General features: G+C 38.6%; 1 protein-coding gene across 1 annotated transcript in view; it reads right to left on the bottom strand.

Moving 5' to 3' along the window:
* LOC113064550 (CUGBP Elav-like family member 5) overlaps window positions 1-12,850 on the bottom strand; it is a 111,675-nt gene extending 98,825 nt beyond the window's left edge. The window contains exon 1 of the mRNA XM_026235403.1: window positions 12,378-12,850. Coding sequence (XP_026091188.1) covers window positions 12,378-12,783 — 406 coding nt within the window. The 5' untranslated portion in view covers window positions 12,784-12,850. The remainder of the gene's footprint in view (window positions 1-12,377) is intronic.
* Between the last annotated feature and the right edge of the window lie 3,734 nt (window positions 12,851-16,584).

Here is a 16,584-nt window from a genome sequence, read left to right as displayed (position 1 = left end):
CGCAGTATGCATCCATCTCTTCCTGTTCTTCGTCCAGCAAGCCCAGTCTTCCAGCGGACGCAGGGACATAATTTGTCTCCCATATGTGTCCAGCGAGCCTCAGTCTCCCAGCGGACGCAGTAATATCTATTGGTTTCCTCTGTCTGTCCAACGAGCACTAGTGTCCCAGCGGACGCGGTAAATACCTATCCATTCCTCTACAGGTCCAGCGAGCCTCAGTCTCCCAGTGGACGCAGTATGCATCCATCTCTTTCTGTTCTTCATCCAGCGAGCCAGTCTTCCAGCGGATGCAGGAATATAATTTGTTTCCTCTATCTGTCCAGCGAGCCTCAGCCTCCCAGCGGATACATTACGCATCTAGTCAATATATCATTACACCTCGCAGGCAGATGGTGGAGCCCGTCTTCCCGACAACGTAACTGCTTCTTCCTCAACTATTAACCAACAGGACCTGCCTGCTCCTCTACTTCTGCCAGAGGCAATGCAAGATCTCCTGGTCAAACGACCATACTTCTAAAAACGTCAGCCCGCCAAATCTCTGCGTTTTGGGGGGTTCGTAGTCTGGCGGCTGTCCTTTTGCTCTCTTGTTTTTGGGGGGAGTACTCTGGGTTCGGGCCACATCCCGAGCTCGGAGCCCTCCACCCGGACAGCACGCCAAATACGCATAAACTTACGGTATTAATATACGTAGATGTGAACTCGTGAAATGCTGTTTTATAACAAAGTTCGGGAGGAACAGTCGCAGTTCATTAACCTGATTAACACAAGTGGAGACCAATCAGTAATCAACTCATGACAAGGTATAAATAACAGCAGAACCTATCTCTGTTCATTGACAGTTTCAGCATCCCTCCTCCACCCCATTTCTCCTCACTTATAGATCCATCTACTCTTACCACAACCGGGGGGAGTACTCTGGGTTCGGGCCACATCCCGAGCTCGGAGCCCTCCACCCGGACAGCACGCCAAATACGCATAAACTTACGGTATTAATATACGTAGATGTGAACTCGTGAAATCTCTAAGCTTGACTCCATTCATCTGCTCTGCTGTTGGTCCCACTATATGAGGACTCTGAGAATGTGACTTTGGGTCATGAACAGTTCAAATCCAAATAAGACTTCGCCAAAACATTGTCCTTTCAAAACGACTTGCTGAGACAGACAAACAAACAAGTCACCTGCGTTCTTTTATATTTGTTATTGTATCAGTCCCAGTAACCCTGTAGTGCTTTCAAACAGATCAAAGCTTTGTTATGTCTCAAATCCTCCCGCCAAGACAGGCTCTTTTCAATCTGTGCCGAGCATCTGATCTTGCAATTTCTCTTGAACCAAACTGGATACATTTACAATGCATTCACAAAGGATACTCCGAGTAAATGAGTTACCCTACTAATATTAGGCAAAAAAAAATACAAATTGTGTGAGTGTGTCCATGAGAGAGAGAAAGTGACAGTAAAACAAGATAGCAAAAGAATCATTTTAATTCTAAACCTCTCACTTTGATGCATAGTGCAATCGCAGCCCATAGGCACCATCAAATTCCTAATTGGAATCCAAACACGTACAGATTACTACTCTGCTGTTGCATACTAGGCACGCAATTTTGGGCTGCATGATGAAATTATCTGAAACTCGATATAAAAAGATCACGCATGGAAACGGCTGACGCTGCACCCTAAGGACAGAGTGTGGAAATGATCTACCTCATTGTTTGATAACCATCTCTACTGTTTGATCAGATGCGATTAAAAAATTAACAAAGGGAGATGCACAGTTAAAAGGGAATGGATTTTACTTCAAAATTATAGCTGATATAATCCTTTTTCTATATGTAGGTGAATATATTCTGATGAAACGCTTCACTGAATAGGAATATAAATAGAGTGATGCACAAAAACCTGACATCACACTGAAAATCTGTAATTTTTTTTATTTTATTTTTTTACCTTTAAACCTTAAAAAAAATTTTAAATGATAAATAACTAAAAACATTGTGAACTAAATTGATTGTGTATTAATCAATTGTTCTAATAAAATTTCTCGATATGTTATATGATATATAAAAAAAAAAAGCAAAAACAATACTTATTTCTATAAAATATGTTTTTTTTTTAATGCTTTATAAATACATTTTGACTTTTACTTTACTTTGAATCACATTTTATATATATATATATATATATATATATATATATATATATATATATATATATATATATATATATATATATATATAAAGAAATAAATAACAAAATAATAAAGTACTGCTATCAAAACTATACCTCAGTCTTCTGAACATCTGGGATTTTATTCCAATTTAATTCTGGAAATAAATATAATTTTCAAATTTTGGACATTTAAAAAAATACATAATAAATAAAAATCATTATGATACAATGAAGATGAAATATTCTGCACTATTTCTAGTTCATTTATGAACCATTTTTAATTACATCTCTTATTGTGTTATGCATATATTTAAAAAATGCAAAAACAATATTTGTTTATATAAAAACATGTCCTTAAAATGTAATAAATTAATTAAAATTACATTTACATTTTGAAATACATTTTAAATTCAAACTGAGGAGCATTTTCACTAGTGGTCTCAGACTTTCAGATGTCTTGCGAAATAGTTTTTCCTGAATCACAGAAGTCAAATGTAGTCACCCCCAGCAAAAACGTGCCTCTCTCTTCCAGGAAAGTAATGGCATCTAACCCCTGTGCTAATAAGCAATCACACAGACAGAGGCCCATGAGGCCTGCGGGTCTGAGGAATGGCGTAAAGCTTCATGGGGAGGTAGAGAGGCATAGCAGTAATTAAGCAAGCTGAATTGAAAGTGCCGCTCCTGACAGCCCCCATTTGCTGTGTTTTTTTTTATAGTAAAAGCCGAGCCATTGCACCACCATACTGCCCCCCACCCCCCATCTAAATTGTGAGCAAGCCTTGAACTGTGAGGTGCCTGTTAAGTGCAAAGGTCTTGGCGCTAAATCTGCTTTCATGCCCCCATTCTCCGGTTCTCGCCTGAGCACTTTGCAACTTTGCGAGCAGTCCCATCATTCACACCTCCTACTCTTTCCCAACACGTTCAAGTTTAGCTCAGAGAACAAAGGACTGAACTGAACTGTTGTGCAGTTACTTCAAAAATATTGATTTTCTGTGCTGATTCGATCACGAATTGACCTACTGCACATACACATTTATTAACTTTCTCTCACTATATTGTATCAATACATTAGATCATTGTATCTATATATTTTAAATTAACATCATGTCCTACAACTCAGTGATGAAGAAGGTAATCTAAATAAGCACAACAAAACAGATGCACTTAAAATACTGATGCAATTAAAATAATTCTTAAGACGACTTGTCAGTCTTGTAAAAAATTATGTAATTTTACCTTCACTGATTTTGCTTTTAGTTACCAAAAGCCATTTCTAAGCACATTTTAGTTAAATGCAATATTTGATCACACTTGAAAATGAACTGAACATGAAGAAATTGTGTCATTATGTTTAACAGGTCACACAGATTAAATAGTGAATGGCTGACCAGAGAAGTAGTGAAAAACTGTTTGGATGCTCATGTCTTCTTTCGCAATGAAATTAAGGGTTTTGAGGAACACATTCCAGCATTTTTCTCCATGTAATGGACTTAAATGGTGGCCAACATGTTGAAGGTCCAAATTTCAATGCAGCTTCAAATGTTCCTACCTGATCCCAGCCAAGGAATAATGGCCGTATCTAGCAAAACGATCAGTCATTGAAAAAAAAACAAAAAAACAAGGTCACAACTATTGGTTAACTATTGCAAAAAGAGACATTTTAAAAAAGCGCCTACGCTTACTGGACAGTGGCTTCCTAATACATATGCAAGACTTGTTTGTCATGGCAAGACTCAAATAGGTCTAGGTCCACGATTGTGTTGTGAATTTGAAATATCACGGGGTGACAAAGTGTCTTGCAGCATGCTGGGAAGTCCTCAGCCAAAAACTCTGATGGCACTGAGTGCAAGAAGGGAACAACGGAACAAAGGCACTTCCTCAGTAGGCTACATCTGTTTCTCCTCCTCTCTCTCTCTTTCTGTCTTCAGAGGATGGCTGGCATGTGAGTAGTGATGCCAGCAGTGGCAGCTTAACCTATTTTCGGAAATACCACAGATTTCTATTAATAGCCCTGTTGAGCAGAAGGCCTCTCCACACATCCCCGACGGGTCCAACAAACTCACCAATAACATCCCAGATCACCTTTCAGCCACGATCATGTCGTAGCATCACTTTTCAATATTAAAATAAACACAAAAACCATATTCAATAACATTCTGGACTGTAAAAGGATATTGCGATGAAGCAATCTGGGAGAGATTCTGGAGAAATTCGTCTACAACGTAGTTCCACTACAAAGTGCATGTGATGTCACAGAAATAAGATAGTTAAGCAAGTTACTATAATGACATCTTGAACATCTTAATACACTATACGGACATCTAAATTTAAACTCAAATCTTTACCAATCCTATATTGCACGTTTTTCAACCAGTGGGTTGCACACTATTCTTATGATTGCGTATAGTTGACAATACAAATTTTTGAAAGTGTAGAGAAAACTCTTTCCATATTTATTGTTGTTTGTCAAAATATCAAATCATGCATCTAATTAAACTTTAGTATATTCTGTGAAAAAATAATAATAATCTGCCATTGGCGATTATATCAAATTCACATGGACAGGTTATGCAACACTCTAGAAAAAGAAAAAAAACAACAACAACAAAAGTCACGCTAATAATAATAATAATAATAATAATAAATACAACCAAACTGGGCTAAATAGCTAGTTTTAAAAGTGTGGGGAAATTATTTTTTTGCTAATATAAAGGCATCAAATCATTGCGCATCTAATAAAATTTTACATCATTCTGCAAAAAAATTGTTTGCAATTTGCAAAACTAAAAAAGCTTGAACAAAATTATGCTCAATAAAAGAAAATACACCCCACTGGTCTCATTGCCAACTTCTGAAAGCATGAAAAAATGCTTTCTTTATTTTGTGCTGTTGACGTCAAAGCATCAAATCATCATGCAACTGAAAGGAATATTTCCTTTTCATGTTAATAATGTTAATACATATTGTTCGGGATATTCAATAATAAAACGACTAGGCCTATTAGGATAAACAATTTTGGTACTGTATTAGCTCGTCACTTGATGTTCAGCCAAACCACTTCAGAACTACTGATGTAAAATGCCCTTTGAACACCCTTACAAATACTAATGCGAATCTGATGTTTATGCACAGTCTTATTCTGTCGTACTCTCAACATAGTGACAGTGTCCCACATCTGCCCTGCCACACCTCCCCTTTCATATTAAATCCTTTTGTTTCCACCCTCTCCTGTCTCCTGGTTGGATCTGGCTCTCCCATCCTGTCAGAAGGGCCCCTCACTCTGCCAGTGCCTCCGGATTAAAGGCACCATTTGTTTTCAGTGTATCTGACAATCACTCCATCTCTCTCAGCCTGTTCATCTATTTTGCTTAGCCTTCTGCCTTACTGTCATTTTTCCCTGTCCACTCCAGCTCTGTGTGTGCATGTGCATGCTATTTGTCACAGCTCTCTGACTGCTATAATGGCCATGCCCTCCTTCCTGAGATCAAAGGAAGTGGAAAAAGGCTTTTCTGCTTAAATTCCAATGAGGCATTTACATATTTCCAAGCCATTCTCATCAACGGCAGCAGAGTCCTTCTTTCTGTTCATTAGTCAACCGTGCTGAGTGTTGATTTATTTTCCGCTCGACAATAAATCTTTAGTTCAGGAATCTCAAAAAACCAGAACAACAGTTTGACTGCAGGAGATGTCGGAGAGAATAGTCATGTCAGTGTATCAAACATTTCATTTTCTGGCGTCATTCTCCCTTTCCCTCCATAAAAACATGAAAAAAAGAAAAAAGCTACCTCTTGACTGACCTTGTAAAGGTTTACTGAGAAAAACAGTAAACAGAAAAGAGTAACTAATAAGCTTTATCCCTGTAACATGGAGTCAAAGACGTTCGGATCCATATGCAGTGGATAAAGAGAATGGTCAAACAGGCAATGATCAGAGAAAACAGCATCAGGTATGTCAGGGATATCCAGAATCAGCAACAGTAACAAGCAGAGGTCGGGGCAGGCAGCAGAGAATCAAAGTCGGTATAAACAATCCAAAGTCAGACACGGGAGGAACAAACACAAGGAGAAACGCCATCGGAATTGACAGACTAGGCTAGAACAAGATTTCGCACACAGTTTGTGTGAATGTGAATTAGAAAATGCCAGAGTCCTGAGTGGAGTGCCCCCTATAGGAGTTCTTAGGCACTCCAGCTGATGATCGTGACAATCCCTGAGAATTGACCTCCGTTTTGAAAAGGTCCAAGAAAATCTAGCATCTTTAAAGATAAAGTCAGTAATTTCTACACCACTAGCATCATAAAAAAATAACTTGCTGAATAAAACTTCTTTAACCAGCTGGTGTAGCCTGGTTTCCTCAAATCACAAATGTGCAACTGATTTTTCAGTCTAACCAGCTGAATAATAACCAAAATCCTTCTACGACTAGTCTGGAAGACAAGCAAAGCAGCTAAGATTGGATTTTTTTTTTCCGGCAGGTAATGAATGTTTTCCAAACAGGTTTTTTAATAACTTCCCCCCTGGTCACCCTAAGAGACTAACTTACTCCATTGGTTGTGCTAAAGTTACTACGGCAGGCTGGGGTGTGTTTCGCAAAAGCACTTGTTGGTATGGTCGCAGGTTCTATCTTTAGCAATACTGTTGAAAAACGCAGTTCCACCAAACATTTCACAAACAGCGAGCTGTGAGGTTGGAATTAAGCTTTGAAGCATAGTTTGATAAACAGAGCAAAGTAGTCTTCAAATGCGATGTTTGTTATTTCCAACAATAATTTGACATTAATCTGATATCAAACGGAGTAATTAGCAGAAGTTATTGATGACAAAACATTTTCAGTTCTCAGCCAAAAAAGGATTTAACTGAACAGTAACATTATTGTGTTTATCAATTAAGCTTAATTTTAAAATACAATAATAATTTTGTCGAATCCTACAGCGGTGTTTTCGAAATACAGAACAATCTGGTTAAGCAGCACAAAGCAGAAAGAATCGGGTGGGCTTTTCTATTAGCGAACACAGCAGACATTATGACACATCTGAAGACCAGCTTATTATCCGCCGTAAAAATGGTCACAAGAGAGAGATTCACAGCATCTTATAATAGCGCATCAATAATTTTGCTTTTGTGCTTTATGCTCGGTCCACAAAACGGACATGTTATGAAAGGTCACTGAACCTATTTCCACAGAGGGTCTAGAATACTCAACTGTAAGTGCCATCTCCTGATAAATTGTAATGCCTTAAAAAAAAAAAAAAAAAAAAAAACATTTTCCAGCTAAAAAGAAAAATAACCTTCTCCGCATAGAGGAGAGTCCGTCTAAAAGCAGGTAAAGGGGAGATAAGTGGCCAGTTCACATGAAAAGACAAGTAGCTAAAAGTAAAGCTCGCTGGCAGAGGAGGGAACATCTCATCCTGACATTCAGAGCAACAGTTCCTGCCAGGAGAGCTGCTGAAGCATTGCATTTTTTATGAATCAGCCTTGTAGCATGTTTTTGGACTGTCAGACTACTTTTAAAGAAGCCATTGGATATATTTGAGCCAATGACCTAATCTTATTAAAGACCCAATGAAAATCACTCAACAAGTGCAGTTTTTATTAATTGGTTGACAAGTTTCCTATTGAAACTTTAAGTTGGGATGAAACAGCAGGCATATTTATTTATTTTTTGCAAGGCCTTGGAACAATCTCACTCCTAACTTAATAATCTTTGTAATATTGGAAATAGCAACTACTTTCAAATCACTGTCCAACAAGGCTTTACAGTTATAAGCACTGAACCTTTCTGCAGCCTGGCTTTCAGCTTTCGAAAAAGACCCCTACTGTTAAACCTATCCACATGAGAAAAGACGCAAATGAACGCTGTTTAATACTTCAAAAGAATATATCTATGACGTCAATCTTATTTCTCAATCCCTCATTCTAAATGCATTAGAAACAATAGGTCCCTTGAAAGCAGTTAAGTATTGCACTCTATAGTGGCAGATGTGAATTGAGCAGCATAATGCACAGACAATCATACAGCATCAGTTTTAGGTCTAAAGAATCTTGTATATGTTTGTGTATAGTGTTCGAAAGTTCTCCATGTCTTTTGTATTGTGAGCTAAAGCAAGCTTATCCATGGACATCTTCACCTGCAGAGTGCAAAATGTGCGTAAGAGGCTTTCAAAGCAATGCAACAATAGTCTATTTATGCTAAATGCAGCAAGAGGTCTATATACCACGCTCACGTATGCTTACAAATAAAGCATAGCAAGTGTCTCAAGCTTTGCAGGCAAATCTGTGAGAGTAAAACCCATTTCCAACTCCATAAAAAAAAGCTGAGCTCAACTGATCACAGGTGAAAAACCTAAACGGGAAAAGCTCACCTGTTAATACAAATCAAGAGAAAGCATTTGTTAGGCCAGTTGAACAGACCTCATAATAGTTGTTCATACTGAACATTGCAGGCTTTGATGACTACAGCGTGCTTTAATTGCAAAAAGAAGCAGCCACTGTAAAGGGACAAACCAAGAGATCTGAACGACTGCAACCTCAGACAATAACTACAGTTGCTAATCCTGCTCCGTCATTATGGTCATGGTTTATTACCGCGCTTAGCAAACTAATGCTGTGTTTTCCTGTGTGGATTAGCAAGCTGACTTGGCGCCGAAACATGTTCCCCACTCTGAAACCTTCATTTGATCCCTTTAGTCCAGAAAACCCTCTAAACCAGAAATTAATGATGAAACAGATGCACAAATGTTGTGTTTTGCCAAACTAAAATGTTGACCTAGTGAAATTTAGTGAATTGTGTAAATATACAAACAGTAGCCCAATGAGCACTGACACTACATGCTCCTCTGTCACGTTTTTGACAAAAAAAAATTTAATAAAATAATTACATTAGCATCCTCAGCGACATTTTAGCCAAACATTTAAACAACCTTGGGGTCTACATCACCAATGCAGTCCATATTGAGACTTCACGCAAGACTGCACAATCTCTATAAACTGAAAAAAAGTGTATGTAAATATTTGCTGACATGTTCTTACCTTCACATCCCCTTAGAATAATACATAAGATGAAAATAAATTCCATCCTGAAGAACCAATTCTCTGTACGATCCTTTAGAACTCATATTCAGTTCCTGTCCCAGAGGCATATAATCTACAAGTACAATCTGGTAGGTAAAATGGGCCTATGATGTTGTAATCTGGCACTGATAGGACTTTCAACAAATATGTATGCAACCAGCCGTAATAAACACACACACAAATTTGTTAATAGTGGTTTTCTTTTCTGTTTTTTTAAACTCACATCCTTGTGTTTATTACTAACTTAAATTTTGAGAAAACAGTGGATTCAAAATCCACATCTGAATCACATATGTGCTAATTTATGCAATACAAAATGCTAATGTCTCAAGTATTATTAACTATAGACCTTATTTTACTTAGAAATGGAAAATCACAATTTTCCCAGTGGCTTGAAAATGCTTAATTCTCTTCTGGGTTCGGCACTTCAAATGGAAAAGCTCTATATTTTAGTGTTCTAATTGATGGGACAAGTAATGCACTAGATAAGGTGTATCCATAGGCTTGACATCCATCAATGCCCAAGAGGACCATTATTATTGAGCAACAGTCAACTCTGATTGGATCTTCCCTGGTGTTTCTGTCTTGTATTTGGCTATTTGCTAAGTTAAAAGGTTAAAAAGTTAAAATCCCAAATAATATAACAACTTGCATGTCACCACTGATGCCATTTGATCAAAGAATGAGAGACACGTGTGGTTCATTTCTGGTCAGAATTGGCGCGCTTTTCTAACGGTCCACTTGTGGTAAGTAGCTACAGTACTTTCTTAGTTTCCTCTGAAACGGCATATTTTGTCATGCATATCCTCTCTAGCGCTTTACCATTTGTCATAGAATCCTAAAATTAAGAATATATTTTCTAGAAAATCGTTTTCTATAACTGTTTTAGTTTGGTTTAATGTAGCCAAATGAAAAAGCACAAGTCGCTCCCACGAAATCAATATTCTCATTACTCTGGCATGTTCAACACAGTTAAACCCCATATGAAGCCAGCTTCTCACTGGCTAAATATCGTGGATGAACGCTTAAGCAAATAGAGCCTTATTAGCATAATAAACACACCACTGATGTGAAGCCTAATAGTAACTGACACTAACAAAGACAAATGTGAATATTCTATTTCCGACACACATCGCTTGAGGGGAATAAATGACAAGAACGAGGTTGTACCAAAATAGAGGTTTAATTTGATTCTTTGTCTTCTTGTTTGAGTGGGATATATGACGTAGGCCAGTGGTTCCCAACCTTTTTCAACTCGCGGCCCACACAACCAAACACATATGTTTGCGCGGCCCACTTCAAAAAAATTAACTGACCCCGCTATTGTTGGGTTAATAACTTAGTACTCAGAAGCTAGATTTTAAACTGTATTTATTGAATAAACATGGACAAAAAAAAAAAAAAAAAACTATCGCGATTTTTTTTATCAATTTTGCAATTGTGACACACACCGATATGCTTTTACAGTCATAAATGCATTCAGGATTAATTTTAAACATATTTCCAAAAGAAAACCAATCAGAGCTTTATCAAAAAGTTGTAACATCTCTAGAACAGACATAAGTCAAAATTATCACTATAGTGAAGATGTAAAAAAATGTATAGACTTGTGGCAAAAAAAAAAAAAAATCCTGTATACAGGGACATTTTTTTCTTTTTTGCCATGCATTCTTCATAGAGCTCATTAATTGTAGCGGTGCCTCAGGTGTTTGCAGTGTGTATACAGTATGTGTATGCGGTCAGCAGTGAGAGCGCATAAATATAACGCGAAAGCACATTAAAATAATGCACGAGTGCGAATCTCTCTGTTCGCACGCAGATTTCCTTTGCTCGTTCACACTTAAAACGTGTCTCCTCTCACTTAAACTGCATCCTGTTCACTAACAAATTCACTCTATGCTCATGTGTTGGACATGAATTATTTTCGCACATTTTTATTTCTAGCCTTTTACCGCAGTGAGAACGCTCTGATCCGTCAACATTGGCTCAGAAAAAAGGCGCATCACAGACAGTGTGTGAACCTGGAGTTAGGCATATGCCCAGTCTCTGTTCTCGCGCTAGGCGCAATGCATTCTGATTGGATCAGATAGCATACTACGGGAGGTCAGGGCCACGGAAAACTGTGCTATAAAGCGATTTAGAAATCGCGCACGCTCAAATCGTGATTTTAGGACGTTTCCTTTTAATCGCACAGCCCTAGAATGGACTGCAAATGAACAGAAAATAATTGGCGGCCCACCTGCAATACCACCGCGACCCACTAGGGGGCCGCGGCCCACAGGTTGAAAACCACTGACGTAGGCTATTCCATGTGAAGTAGAACGCGCAGTAGTTCGTTATGACGCACAACCGAACGTGTTTGAAGTGCAAATATTATTAGATAAGTGAACCTGCACGTTTTTCTGTTCTTTTAACATCGGTTTGGAGCATTTAACAGCTTTTAAAGCTTGTAAAGCTTTGAACTATAGTAGGCTAGAATATAAATAATATAGCCTAATCATAATGAAAACGCCTGGTCATATGTCAGATTGCACAAGGGTGCTCTGGGGTGGTGGGAGTATTTCCCCATTTTAAAAAAAAATGATGGCAAAAGAAAGACTCTTTGAACATGAATTTTCCTGTAAGCCTCTTTGCCCCAGTTACAAAATAATAGCCGTTGAAAAAAAAAAGCTAGATTCCCAGCCATGTTAGCCTATATGAAATACATATTCATAGCCTACAAGCAACAATACAGGTTCAGACAGAGAAAATAAGTTCTCTCTAGACGATTCAAGTGCAAAATAGTGGTTAAAGGGGCCTGGTATTACAGTTTCACCAGACTGTTATATAGGCTATATGTATTTAATGTTAAAAAAATAATAATAAATAAAATAAAAAAATAAAATAACGTATTGCTAATATATCATAAATATTACAATAACGCACGCGTCACTAAGGGATGATGTGCAGGAGACAAAAATACATATATAGCTACAGCATATATATATAGCTAATATATATATATATATATATATATATATATATATATATATATATATATATATATATATATATAATAAATTAAATTATATTTATTTTTTACATTATAAAGTTATTAAATCACAAAGCTACTCTTATTGAGGGAATCACGCGTTTACCTTTGTGCATGCCGGTGTATCGGTCCTTTAATACTGTCAATTCGTGGATTTTCCCAAACTGTTCGAATAATGGTTTCAGGTCTTTTTCCTCGAGGTTCCGCGGTATTTGCCCGATAAAGAGTTTTATGGCATCTTGGTCTTTCATGGTGCCGTTCTCCGGATGAATGGAGATGGATTCTGACCCGTTCATGGGTTTAGGAAATGGGATCTGAGCGTACTGGTGCTGGTGCGGGATTAGGAGGAGTGGATGTTGGGTCGGTGCTGCCCCGGGTCCAGTGAGAAGCAGGCTGGAGTGAGCGGGATGGGGCGGCTGTGGGTGCTGCTCCCTTCTTGTCTCAGTCTGAGTGAATCTGGCCATTCTGAGCTGGGAGCAGACTGGATAATAATAATGACAACACACACACATACACACACACACACACACACTGAGAGAGCGCGAGCGAGCAGTCAGCTGGAAACACAGACGTACTTTCTCGGCGCTACACATTCACACACATGCACACACTCAGAGATGTTTAAGGGAGGGGGAGAAGCAGCGCCATTTCTTGCTCCAGAGCGACACCCAGTGGCCTTCTATCTGGCCTCCAGTCGGCGTGCATTGACGAGAAACATTTACACACATACAAGTGTTTTGGACAAAACGGACGTTCAAGTTCGAACAGCTGCGCGCGATACAACCGGAATATACTATTAGGTTTTGAAACACATCCGCATTCTACGAAAATATATTAGTGATTTTTATTCACGTGGTTTGACAATCATTTAGTTAAAAGTGAAGTAATCTCTTATTTAATTTGATCAGCAAAGGTAGTTGTTATTTTATTTTTTATGTAGAAATGTCTCATTGTAGCATCCAAATGTGCAAGACCATTAAAGTCATAAACGATGACAAATAAATGAATAACGGAATAGAAAAATATAATGCATAACATAAAATTCAACATGTAGACAATATAGCTTTAAAAAAATAAGAACCAACGTGAAATATAAGTAAATATAATAAAATCACGTTCCCCAGGTACTTTTAATGGTTTTACTGTAGAGGAATTTTTCTAAATACATTATATGTTTTCACTGTTAATTATAACTTTTACTTTTTAGTTCCATAAAAAATAGAATGTTGAATATAAAAAATATAAAAAGAAAAAAAATATATATATATATATATATACACACACACACACACACATATATATATATATATATATATATATATATATATATATATATATATATATATATATATATATATATATATATATATATATATATATATATATATATATATACACACAATATGCTACAGTGAATATATATATATATATATATATATATATATATATATATATATATATATATATGCTACAGTGAATATATATATATATATATATATATATATATATATATATATATATATATATATATATATATATATTCACTGTAGCATATTTGCTGTGTTAACTTACAGTTAACTAACTGATGGGTTTAAGAATCAGAACCAGAATCAGAATCAGAATGAGCTTTATTGCCAGGTATGTACACATACGAGGAATTTGTTTTCGTGACAGAAGCTCCGCAGTACAACAGAATGACAGCGACAGAACATAAAACACATAATAAAAGAATAAAAAATACAAATAAGAAGATAGTGAATAACAATATACAAATGACAATTGTAGGCAAGTATATTACAAAATGAAGTTATGTATGTACATATATATTGTGTGCAAAATTTAAGTGTATACTAAGTATGTGTGTTAGATAAATAAAGTGTGTGTGTATATAAATATAAAGTGTAGTGTGTCCGCCGTTATTATAAGCTGTTCATAAGATGGATTGCCTGAGGGAAGAAACTGGTCCTGTGTCTGGTCGTTCTAGTGCTCAGTGCTCTGTAGCGTCGACCAGATGGCAACAGTTCAAAGAGGGAGTGTGCTGGATGTGAGGGGTCCAGAGTGATTTTGACAGCTCTTTTTCTCACTCTGGATAAGTACAGTTCTTGAATAGATGGGAGGGTTGAACCGATGATTCGCTCAGCAGTCCGGACTACCCTCTGTAGTCTTCTGAGGTCAGATTTAGAAGCTGAGCTGAACCAGACAGTTACTGAAGTGCAGAGGATGGATTCAATGATGGTGGAGTAGAACAGTTTCAGCAGCTCCTGTGGCAGGTTAAACTTCCTCAGCTGGCGGAGAAAGTACAACCTCTGCTGGGCCTTTTTCACAATGGAGTCAATGTGAATGTCCCACTTCAGGTCCTGAGAGATAGTGGTGCCCAGGAACCTGAATGACTCCACTGCAGTCACAGTGCTGTTCATGATGGTGAGTGGGGGGAGTGCAGGGGGGTTTCTCCTGAAGTCCACGATCATCTCCACTGTTTTGAGGGTGTTAAGCTCCAGGTTGTTGAGAGTGCACCAGACAGCCAGCTCTTTTACCTCCTGTCTGTAAGCAGACTCGTCACCGTCCTGAATGAGGCCGATGAGTGTGGTGTCATCTGCAAACTTCAGGAGCTTGACAGAGGGGTCCTTAGATGTGCAATCATTAGTGTGCAGGGAGAAGAGCAGTGGGGAGAGAACGCAGCCCTGGGGAGCTCCGGTGCTGATTGTACGGGTGCTGGATGTGTATTTTCCCAGCCTCACTAGCTGCTGCCTGTCTGTCAGGAAGCTGTTGATCCACTGACAGACTGAGGTGGGCACGGAGAGCTGATTTAGTTTGGGTAGGAGGAGGTTTGGGATGATCGTGTTGAAGGCCGAGCTGAAGTCCACAAACAGGATCCTCACATAAGTCCCCGGTCTGTCTAGGTGTTGCAGAACATAATGCAGTCCAATGTTTACTGCATCGTCCACAGACCTGTTTGCTCTGTAGGCAAACTGAAGAGGATCCAGCAAGGGCCCAGTGATGTCCTTCAGGTGGGCCAGCACCAGTTTTTCAAATGACTTCATGACTACAGACGTTAGAGCCACAGGCCTGTAGTCATTTAGTCCTGTAATTTTGGGTTTCTTAGGGATGGGGATGATGGTGGAACGTTTGAGGCATGAAGGGACTTCGCACAGCTCCAGCGATCTGTTGAAGATCTGTGTGAAGATGGGGGCCAGCTGGTCAGCACAGGATTTCAGACAGGATGGTGTTACACAATCTGGGCCTGGTGCTTTTTTCCTTTTCTGCTTCCGGAAGACCTGGCGCACCGCATCCTCGCTGATCTGAATTGCAGGTGTGGGGGAGAGGGGGGATGCAGGAGGTGAGAAAGGTGAGAGTGCTTGATTGGAGAGGTGTTCAGGATGGGTTGCAGGAGCTGTTAATGGTGTGAACGGTAGTTTGGAGAGGCATTCTGGGCTGGTTGCAGGAGTTGTGAAGGGTGTGAATGGTTGTGTGGGGAGGCGTTCAGGGCAGGTGATGGGTGTTCTTTCAAACCTGCAGTAAAACTCGTTCAGATCGTCTGCCAGTCGTTGATTCTCTACAGTGCTGGGGGGTGGTGTCTTGTAATTGGTGATCTTCTTTAGACTTTTCCACACTGATGCGGAGTCGTTGGAAGTGAACTGAGTCCTTATTTTTTCAGAATAATTCCTCTTTGCCACTTTGATCTCCTTTTCCAATGTGTATTTAGCCTGTTTATACAAGACATTGTCCCCCTTCACGTAAGCATCTTCTTTGGCCTGACGGAGCTGTCTGAGTTTTGCAGTGAACCACGGTTTGTCATTATTGTAAATTAGTTGAGTCTTTGTAGGAATACACATATCCTCACAGAAACTGATATATGATGTTACGGTCTCTGTGAGTTCATCCAGATCGGTGGCAGCAGCTTCAAAAACACTCCAATCAGTGAGGTCAAAACAAGATTGTAAATCCTGCTCTGCTTCATTAGTCCATCTTTTTACAGTCCTTGATACAGGTTTAGCTGATTTTAGTTTCTGCCTGTAGGACGGTATTAGATGAACCAGAAGGTGATCAGAACGTCCCAAAGCTGCTCGTGGAACAGAGTGAAATGCATCCTTTATTGTGGTGTAACAGTGATCCAATATATTACTGTCTCTTGTGGGACAAGTAACATGCTGTCTGTATTTTGGCAGTTCACGGGACAGATTGGCTTTATTAAAGTCCCCGAGAATGATTAAAACAGAGTCCGGGTGTTGTTGTTCTGTCTCTGTGATCTGATCAGCGAGTTTCTGTAAAGCTGAGCTCACATGCGCTTGAGGATGGATGTAAACACTGACCAG

This window comes from Carassius auratus, chromosome 47, assembly GCF_003368295.1.
Source record: "Carassius auratus strain Wakin chromosome 47, ASM336829v1, whole genome shotgun sequence".
In the NCBI taxonomy this organism is placed as follows: Eukaryota; Metazoa; Chordata; class Actinopteri; order Cypriniformes; family Cyprinidae; genus Carassius; species Carassius auratus.
The sequence above is the reverse complement of the archived record's forward strand: the minus strand, read 5'-3'. Positions and strand labels throughout refer to the sequence as shown.